The sequence below is a fragment of the Limulus polyphemus genome, unplaced genomic scaffold (genome assembly GCF_000517525.1).
Source record: "Limulus polyphemus unplaced genomic scaffold, Limulus_polyphemus-2.1.2 Scaffold7441, whole genome shotgun sequence".
Taxonomy (NCBI): Eukaryota; Metazoa; Arthropoda; class Merostomata; order Xiphosura; family Limulidae; genus Limulus; species Limulus polyphemus.
In genome coordinates, this window is record NW_013673051.1 from 9,960 (window position 1) to 20,980 (window position 11,021).

At 34.3% G+C, this 11,021-nt stretch overlaps 1 protein-coding gene across 1 annotated transcript in view; it reads left to right on the top strand.

Moving 5' to 3' along the window:
• Positions 1–8,099, top strand: part of LOC111089808 (serine/arginine repetitive matrix protein 1-like) — a 12,056-nt gene extending 3,957 nt beyond the window's left edge. Inside the window, exons 4-6 of the mRNA XM_022402922.1 lie at positions 675–792; positions 2,937–3,165; positions 4,715–8,099. Coding sequence (XP_022258630.1) covers positions 675–792; positions 2,937–3,165; positions 4,715–5,568 — 1,201 coding nt within the window. The 3' untranslated portion in view covers positions 5,569–8,099. The remainder of the gene's footprint in view (positions 1–674; positions 793–2,936; positions 3,166–4,714) is intronic.
• Positions 8,100–11,021: the final 2,922 nt, after the last annotated feature.

An 11,021-nucleotide genomic window follows, 5' to 3' on the forward strand; every position in this document is an offset into this window, starting at 1 on the left:
AGTAGATGTTTCTTCCATTTCCCAATACAGTTTAACCATTCATTCCATAAGGAGTTAAAGAGTAGATGTTTCTTCCATTTCTCAATACAGTTTAACCATTCATTCCATAAGGAGTTAAAGAGTAGATGTTTCTTCCATTTCTCAATACAGTTTAACCATTCATTCCATAAGTAGTTAAAGAGTAAATGTTTCTTTCATTTCTCAATACAGTCTAACCATTCATTCCATAAGGAGTAAAAGAGTAAATGTTTCTTTCATTTCTCAATACAGTTTAACCATTCATTCCTTAAGGAGTTAAAGAGTAGATTTTTCTTCCATTTTTCACTACAGTTTAACCATTCATTCATTCCATAAGGAGTTAAAGAGTAGATGTTTCTTCCATTTCCCAATACAGTTTAACCATTCATTCCTTAAGGAGTTAAAGAGTAAAGGTTTCTTCCATTTCCCACTACAGTTTAACCATTCATTCCTTAAGGAGTTAAAGAGTAGATGTTTCTTCCATTTCTCACTACAGTTTAATCACTGAATTTATAGTGAATTCGTTCTGTTGAAACCTTTACTCCATCACTGAGTCTTTAAACATCCTAAAGCAGTATTTGAAGCACGTCTCGTTAGCCTTAGTTGTATCTAGGCATAAAGTGAAATCCTAATTAACATCCCTTTCCTTCAACCAGTATCGACAAAACTAACGACAACTCGGACAGATCCTGGCAGCAGAGTTTCAGTTTTCTACGTCGGGGAAGCAGTAGAAGAAAGCGCCACACTGTGGAGAACGAACAACCTGAATCTCAGGTTGGTTTCCATATCCCTGCTGTCAGTCAGTTTATAGTGAGTGGGTTCGTGGTTTCCTTGTAGTTTCATCACATTCCACAGTGAGACGCTTCGTTGCATAAAAGTTTTATAACTTTTGAAGCATGCCCCTGTCATTTTTATATTTCCGCGAAAGAATTTGCTTTCAACATATAAAATGACTATTAGAATAACAAGTTTCACAATCTTTATTGATAATGCTACCAGCCGCCATGTCTAAAGTGTTTTCGTTAAGATATTTTGGGTTATTAGTAACATATTTTTATTGTTGAAACAAAAGATTTTTCAACTATTTACCAGTTACATCATTGATATCGAAAACAAATAACAGGCATCACGAAGCGAGTGGCATAATTAGGTTCTGTTTGGCATAATTAGGTTCTGTTTGGTATATTTAGGATCTGTTTTCAGATTTATGATCTGTTTGGCATATTTAGGGTCTGTTAGGCATAATTAGGTTCTGTTAGGCATAATTAGGTTCTGTTTGGCATAATTAGGTTCTGTTTGGCATATTTAGGATCTGTTTGGCATATTTAGGATCTGTTTGGCATATTTAGGATCTGTTTGGCATATTTAGGTCTGTTTGGCATATTTAGGTCTGTTTGGCATATTTAGGATCTGTTTGGCATATTTAGGATCTGTTTTCCAGATTTATGATCTGTTTGGCATATTTAGGATCTGTTTTCCAGATTTACGATCTGTTTGGCATATTTAGGATCTGTTTTCCAGATTTACGATCTGTTTGGCATATTTAGGATCTGTTTTCCAGATTTATGATCTGTTTGGCATATTTAGGATCTGTTTGGCATAACTAGGATCTGTTTCGCATAACTAGGATCTGTGTTCCAGATTTAGGATCTGTTTGGCATAACTAGGATCTATTTTCCAGATTTAGCCCAGATCTTAAATGCTCGATTGTGTACACTTTCTACAGTTCGTTATTTTTCCGAAGAACAACAAAAACAGACTGAAAGTCTGTTATATGTTACTAGAAGATAAACATAACAAACTTATCTATTGAACATTGGGAAAGTCTACCAGGCAACATTGGGAGGTTTGGAGAATGTATTTCTGTGATGTTTAGAGGAAATCACGTGCTATTGGTTTATAGTGAATTATTATTGGATGAAATTTTAGTAAGTTTAGTACAGGAGAGTATCACAATTATCGCTAAGACACAAAAACGATATTGTTTAGAATAGAAATTCATATTATTATTATTATATGTTATAACTATCACTAGGGGAAAAAATAAACAGAACCTAATTATGCCAAACAGAACCTAATTATGCCTAACAGAACCTAATTATGCCTAACAGAACCTAATTATGCCTAACAGACCCTAAATATGCCAAACAGAACCTAATTATGCCTAACAGACCCTAAGTATGCCTAACAGACCCTAAGTATGCCAAACAGATCACCTTGTTTGTTTGTTGTTGTTAAGGAATATCTCCGCTGTGCTCGCCAAGGGTATCGTATTGAAAGCCGGTTTTTAGCATTATAAGGCTTCTTGCGTTGTGGGATGTCAATCGTTGTTATGGTTACAATCATCTAGGTCAAGTTACTAATTAGTTACTTTAACAGCTGTAGGGATCGAACCTAGAAAAATCACGGTGGTGCTCTATTTTTGTATCACCCTTTTTAACCCTATACACGGCGGTGTACAGCGAATGTCTGGTTGGTTGGTGAAGAAAAACGTTTCCGTACAAACACATTTACACGTTTGCTGCAAACCTATTAACAGGATACTTTATGAATCTGAGTGTATTTATTTAAACAATTAACAGTTGTTTAATGTTGAATATATATGAAAAATTACTACTAGTTTGTTATCCTAGTTTATCGAATTTATGAGACTAGCATTGTATCCCCACCCCTAAAAAAAATACACACACGCACACACACACAAAAAAATGATGCAAAAGGGGTGAACATTTTTGTGCGTAGATGTTGTAATAGCTCTTGTTTAGTGAAACCTGTGTTAACATTGGGTTTGGTAATTTGTTGTTCTATAACCAAGCGATTTCGTTCAATTATTTCCAGAATAGAATAACTGATTTAATGAAATACAACATAATCAATAAATCATATCCATTCTTTTCTGTCTGCTTTACGACAACAAGGAAAGAGAAACCCATCTTCGCCCCTATCATCACGCTCGGTCGCGATCTCCCTCTCCAGCTAGGTCGAGGCGGGGATCCCCAGCTTCTCCACGAAGAAGACGATCCCCAACCCCGATTAGAAGATCTCCTTCTCCACGCCGAGGGGACCATGACATTGGCTTTTCTGATGCTGTGACTGACCTCGTGAGCAGGGTTAAACATGAAGGCAGTAGTAGAGGAAGAACGAAGGGTGAGCTATATTTTCACGTGTTAATATCGACATGATTACACCACACCTCTTGGCGGACACAAAACATTTTTCAGAATAGTTTGTTCTTCTAAAGTAATTTAAATAGAAAAACATCTTTGGAAACAGTTTCCTTCCAAGGTTAGTATATAATAAACAAGGCTCACACACGATATTTAGTACAAAAAACACATTTGGAAACAGTTTCCTTCCAAGGTTAGTATATAATAAACAAGGCTCACACACGATATTTAGTACAAAAAACACCTTTGGAAACAGTTTCCTTCCAAGGTTAGTATATAATAGACAAGGCTCACACACGATATTTAGTACAAAAAACACCTTTGGAAACAGTTTCCTTCCAAGGTTAGTATATAATAGACAAGGCTCACACACGATATTTAGTACAAAAAACACCTTTGGAAACAGTTTCCTTCCAAGGTTAGTATATAATAAACAAGGCTTACACACGATATTTAGTATATTAACTCTTCCAATGCAGGACTTAATTTTAGGTACACAACAAAAACGCCCCCTAGTGGCATAGCGGTATGTCTGCGGACTTACATCGCTAGAATCCGGGTTTCGATACCCGTTGTGGGCAGATCACAGATAGCCTATTGTGTAGCTTTGTGCTTAGTTACAAACAAAAACAAAGACAAATGTTTTAATCTATCATATATTTGAAATTTCAAGCTGGTAAACACTTGAAAGTTTGAAGGAGAACACCTTTTCTTCGCGTTGGTACAAATCTACATGTGGTTAATATCACACTTTATGGCTGAAACAAAGGTTATTAATGTGTTTCATATATGTGCTTGCAACGTTTAACGACCAAACAGTATACTAAACAGAACCTTACTTCCATGTATTACAAGTTCGATTTGTTAGATACAAATTATAAGGAAATTGTCATTAATTGGCTTATTTGATTTAATGATTCCCATATAAAGTCTTAATTGTTATTTTAATAATATAGTCAATAAAAGATATAACATGCAGATGCATTACTCAAAAACATGATGCGTTAACGAGTGCAAAATAGGCCTAATTTCTTGCTTTCTAATGCACATGCAAATAAATACTACAAATGTTAGAAATACAACAGGTTAATTTTTATTCTAGTAGTATTTGACAATACATTGTGGAATCGAAATTATTTTGTTATATTTCTCGTCCTTATTTATTTTCCAGCGTCTATGGCCGCATTAGCAAGCAAGAAATAGGCTTAACTCCCGTTAGGCCTATTTTGCACAGAATAACGTTTTGCCGCCTCCCTGAAGACGCTTGCAATTGAGTACTTAAAGTATTAGAAAAAACAGCAGATCGATTCTTGTTCCAAAATATACTATCAAATACTACTATGATAAGTAGATGACATTAATTGGAATTCAACTGTTGTATTTTTATATTCTTTTAGTAGTTAATTGCAAGCGCCAGTGATGCCACAACGTGTTTTTCTTATGCATTTATATCAAAACGTGTATTAAGGATTAAGTGGAAAGAATCAAATCACGTTGTAACTATTTCCTTTTGTTTTCTGAAACTGTAGCCAAACTTGGAGGTGATGAGTTTGCCATATCTGAAGAAGGTACGACGTATCGAGGGAGATCACCGGTTCGATCGACGTTCGGCAAGCCATCACCCTGGAGAGTTTCCTCTCCATCCCACGAGCGAAGTCAGAGTATCAGTCCAGAACACCAGACAATGTTTTCCTACAGACGATCCCACAGACATAGCCCAAACGTCACTCCAACTCATAGTGAATATTATAGTAAGTCACCATTAGACGAGCATACCCGTAGTCTGAGCCCAGCTTCCGCGCACAGCTTGCCGTTACAGAGAATATCGCGGGGAAGGAAATTACCCCCAACTCCAATCAAACCATCCACTCTGTATTTTGGTGTTCGATCCATGGAAAGGATCAACTTTCCTGTTGTGTCTAGTTCGCCAACAGTGCCCCAGCCCAGTAACAAATCAATATTTAATATCAACTTTCCCAGAGTGAATGCTTCGCCCACACATCTGCCAAAATCCCAGATGCTACTCCGACAACAAAGAACTACTCCGAGTACTGGACTTCACAGCCCGTCTCTAAGGCCAGGCGGAAGGGTGGCTAGTAGCAGTATTAGTTTGCCACGTGGTCAGGAACAGACTCGTAGTGTAGACTTTCACTCTACTCTGGACAGAAGTTTTGACCCTCTTGGGCATAATGAGAAACTGGTCAGTTTCCAAACAACAGCAACTGTTGGAAGAAGCTGTCGACAGCTTCCATCATTATTGTCTAATGGTTACAAGCCAGGCCAAAGAGACTGGTACAGACAGGGAGGGAAGGAAGTAATTATACCAGCTTTACGGACAGGTCGTGTTGGTCCACACGTTGACTCTGATGATGATTGGTGCTAGCTAGCCAATCGTTTTGATGATTGGTGCTAGGTAGCCTGTCATATTGACAATTGGAGCTAGCTAGCTGATTGTTTTGACATTTGTAGCTGGCCAATCATTTTGATGATTGGTGCTAGCTAGCCAATCATTTTGACAATTTATGCTAGCTAGCCAATCGTTTGCGCAAGATAAATCTGATAATGCTTAGAGGTTTCAATTCTGGACTAAATTCTTTCAAATTTACACATTAACTTCATGTTCCTGAACAAATATGATGTATATAATTATTCGATTACTTGTCATTATCATCAGTACTTCAATTTGAACATTTGTTTTTTAACTCTAAAGATTACCGTTAGGAGCTTTCTTTATTTTCAATTAACTATGTATCTTTTAGTAATTACAACCGTTTGTCTTTCATGCTCGTTCTTCTGTGATGGACTAACACTAAGGCAGACTTTCATACCATCATTAGGCCTACTAAACATTTATTTTCCATTATGGGAAGAATTTGCATGCCAAGTTGAAAAGAGGGACATTTATAAGAATCTTCTACTATATGTAAAGCTTTGTGTGGATGTTTCACTTCCTTTACGTGTATTTCTAAACAACTAAGGTTTACAGGATCAGAAGCTTGAAATTTCTGACATCATTAGCTTATCATCATCTCTGTCAAGCTCTTTGTTAGAAGTCTCATTACTCTTATCAACACGATTTTCTTATGTCTGTTACGCTGAGTAACATAACGCGATAAGAAACGTTTCGTAAACTTCACGAGCAATACTTGGCCTAGTGTAAGTCAAACGAAACATGGCTCGCGTCCCTTTGCCGCAAAAATTCGCTCCGCACTTCGGATCTATGATGATAAAACCCCAATATACGGTCAGACAAGAGTAGCCCAAACGTTGGCGGTGTGTGCTGTTGAATATCTGCCTTCCCTCTAGTCTATCGGTTCTAAGAGTGATAGCTATATAGATATAGCTGTTGTATAGCTTCGCGCGAAAATTCTAAAAAAAAACAAACAAAACTAAAAAATAGACCGGTAAGAAATATAAACCTACCCCTTACGCGTTGTTCTATTCTATACTTTAAATATTAAATATCATGTGTTAATATACGAGTCTATTTACACGTTCTGTTAAAACAGCTTGCGACAGGTGGCGCACTACAAGAACAATCAAATACTTATAATTCTAGCCAGAGCTTGTGAAGAAACTTGTTTTATTTCCCGGCTAACATTCGTCAATTGCAATCACTAGCACTCTTTTCTTTAAATATTTTTAAACCTAAATACTTTCTGCGATTTTTATCTATTTGTTTTATTTCAACGATCAATTGTGTCCAGCTGCTATAAATGTTTGTTGTAAGACAATAGAATATCTGTCCCTCGAGTATCGAAACCCGGTTTTTAGCTATGTGAGCCCTCAAACTTATCGCTGAGCCACTAGGGGGCTGGTATAAATGACAGAAAATGGAGTTACCTCTATCAAAGTTGTCGCAATAATTTTTCTTTAAATATCAAATATTTCAGAAATATCACCAGTAGTTTCTTCTTCTTGTGTGAAAAGTAGCAGGACTCCATTAACTAGGTTCTAGTTTTGAAAGATAAATCAGTAGGATATTCAAATACAGATACTGTTCCAAACGACAGTCACTAAAATAAATTAATTATTAACATTTTAACTATCGTAACAGACGGTACTTCTTCATAAGTTAAGTAAATTTGAAAAATAACTTATTAAAAAGGCACTAGGCTGATATAAGTACCCTACATGTTCCGGTGTTATTCTATTTCGTAAGATGTAGGGGTAGAAAGCCGACAAAATATGTAAAGTTATATATAATGAGCATAATGCCTTTTTATGTTAATTGGTGTTCACTTTTTTAACGTAATTTAATTTTATTAGGAAAAGAACTGAAATTGAAAGTTGCTAAACGTTCGCTCTGTAATTTCCACCTCCCATTTTTTTTTTAATTTTAGTTCATTAAATCGAAATATTCTAAGTTTGATAATTATGTATGTATGTTGTTAACCACAAAGCTACATAATGGGCTATCTGTGCCCACCACAGGTATCGCAACCCAGTTTTTAGCGTTATTAGCCTTCAGACTTACCGCTGAAGAGCTCTGGATTGAGCGAAACGCGTCGTCGGCTAGGGATATGACATAAATAGTGTGGTTAGAATACTATTATTACACACATATAATTCTTGAAAATCTCTAAAGGACTAGATAAAAAATGTAGTGTTTAAAAATATAATAGGTCTAATACAAATGTCCTATGACAAGTACAATTAATTTCAAAAATAGTTTGGAAATACTCGAGGTATCAATATCCAATTAATCACTCAATGAAAATATAAATGTATTTCGTGTTCTAGAGACGCTTTATTACATTGCCTGGATACAAGTGTTAGAAATGCCTAGGGGAACAAATTTTAGAAATTATGGTTTATTTAGGGTGTTCAACGAAACGTTTATTTAAACAATAAGAAGGAATTAAATGGCCCGATTTTTTTTTTTTACCGAAAGCATTTATAAAATATTGAAATACTCACTGAGTAATTTTTTTTTATCAATTGTTCCATTTTGTAAAAAGTTAGAGGAAAACAAATAATTCAAGATTTAACTGAATTCGGCTACGAAATCTGAAGGCTACTATTAAAACCGGATTTCGATACCTGTGGTGGGCACAGTACAGGTAGCCCATTTTGTAGCTTTGCGCTTACCGAACGAGTTATGTTTTTTCGGATAATCATAAGCCATTTGTGCCACAAGCGATCCGATTTATTCACCAATTTTAATGTCTGTAAATGATACAAATGTTAATACAAAATACATTTTTGTTAGTTTGCTTTTAGGCACAAAGCAACACAATGGGCTATCTGTGCTGTGCCCACCACGGGTATCGAAAACCGGTTTTTAGCGTTATTAGCCTTCAGACTTAACGATGGGCCACTGGGGGGAGGGGGCACTCATTATAATGAAAAGTAAACAGATACAAAATTAAAAGTTTTCTCCTTTACATTTTTATATAACAAATATTAAACTAGAGTTTTTAACATTAAAGTTTTTCTGACTAATCGTTATAAGTGGATGCGGAGTTAACCTTGTGGAAGACCTCTGGGTTTTGGAGCTGGCGACCATCATTCTAATCCGTGCGATATCGTAAAGTATTCCAAGCAGTTAAGCTGTGAGTGCGTTATAAATGTGACACGTAATCCCTTAGCGTGGGTAGGTAGGGTGTTATTAACTAGCAGTTTTCCCTCTGACCAGTAACGCAAATAGTTTTGTCGTTTTTTTACAGTTCGGAGTAATTTCTATACATTTTTAAAGTAAGGGCGAATATAATTTACAGAAGGTGTAGTCGTTTTATTTTTATAGATTCACGAATATTTATTGTTTTACTCTACTAATCCGTTTGAGGAATCAGTTGTTTGTTTTCTAAAAAGGATTTGGATTACATAATAACTAACTGCCCGTGATATTATTCATTAAAAAAGAAAACCCTCGGCAGTAAGCTTGAGAGCTTATAACGTTAAAAATCGGGGTTCGACCAGCCTTTAAATGGACAAAGTGCAGCTCTGCGTCAAAATCTAAACCCCTAAAGAAATGTGCCTTTTGCCTAAAGCAACAAATGTTTAAGTTTTTGATTCTAAAATGTTTCTTAAAAGTGAATTTTTATGTCTCTGTAAGTGCACGATACATTTGAGTGGCGTAAAGACTGGATACCCATTTTTTTAAATAAAATAACACAAATTACATAGTAATATTTTTTCCAGAATAAAATACTCAGTTTATTAGAAATAACTTTTTATGATACTTGTTTCAAGCATTTTTTGAAGCTGTAAATATGCATCTCCAGAAATCATAATTCTTTGGATCTTTTGGTAAAGAAGTCTCACGTTATTGTAATGCCTGTTCTTACATAACTCTCGTTTTTTTATCATGCTATTTAATAGTAATCTCTTCAATCTGAAATGTTTGTTACCTCTAGTCTTAAGCTATTATCTATTTTCACATCAGAGCCTAATTCTTAAGATAGCTTAATTATTATGTGTAACAGTTGCGGCAGTTATGTCCTCCAAGACTGGGAAAAAAGCTATATATATATACATATATATTTGTGTTTTGTTAGTCCCATTTGGACTAGTCCAAATATATTTTTTATCAAAATCGGGCATCGGTGTATACTACTACTGTTCTTAAACTATATCTTTTGTGTGTAAAAACTAACAAAATTAAAAGTTAAAAGTTTTTTTTTTCTTCACTAGTGCCCTTATGATTGAACTTGATAAAACATTATTAGTTTTCTGTTGCTATGGGTATTAAATGTTTGAGGAAAGTATTTTTGTTACGACATAATACTGCTTTTTACTGCTGTTTGTTTTTCTGTTGGTTAAATAAACATTAAAGATATCCAGTTTCATGATAAAAAGTAGTCATTAATATCTTAAAGCAAACCCACAGCTAATTAACGAACAGGATGTTTTAATTAAATCGTAGAGTAATTACTAATTCTATTAATAACATAATTTGTGTTAAGAACAGGATATTTTTAATTAATTCGAAGGGTAATTACTAATTCTATTAATAACATAATTGGTGTTAAGAACAGGATATTTTCAATTAATTCGTAGAATAATTACTAATTCTATTAATAACATAATTGGTGTCAAGAACAGGATATTTTCAATTAATTCGAAGGGTAATTACTAATTCTATTAATAACATAATTGGTGTCAAGAACAGGATATTTTCAATTAATTCGAAGGGTAATTACTAATTCTATTAATAACATAATTGGTGTCAAGAACAGGATATTTTCAATTAATTCGTAGAATAATTACTAATTCTATTAATAACATAATTAGTGTTAAGACCAGGATATTTTTCAATTAATTCGTAGAATAATTACTAATTCTATTAATAACATAATTGTTGTTAAGATCAGGATATTTTCAATTAATTCGTAGAATAATTACTAATTCTATTAATAACATAATTGGTGTTAAGAACAGGATATATTTAATTCAAAGGGTAATTACTAATTCTATTAATAACATAATTGGTGTTAAGGATGCAATGTTTCTATTAAGATTGCTAATGAAAATTTAAAAGTTATGTACATTTGTTGTACAATACATACTTTCAAACTTTAGTTTTTCAATTGTGAATAAGACACCAGCTTTTCAGTGGGAGTCATACAATTAGTCAGTACTGGTTATAAATAAAAATTGTTTAAGTGGGTTTAATGGTTCTAGATATGATCGTTACGAAAACAAATGTCGTATTACAAAGAAGAGTAGAAAATAGGAATGTAGTTGAAATCTTCTGCACGGTTTAATAAATGAGCTAGTTTAAAATATAGGTATATATATTAGGAGTTTTAAAGTATCAGTAATCTTTTTCGTCAAATTTCTTCTTTTAATTTAAGTATTTAAAAATAGGATATGAAACCATTTCTTTGTAAG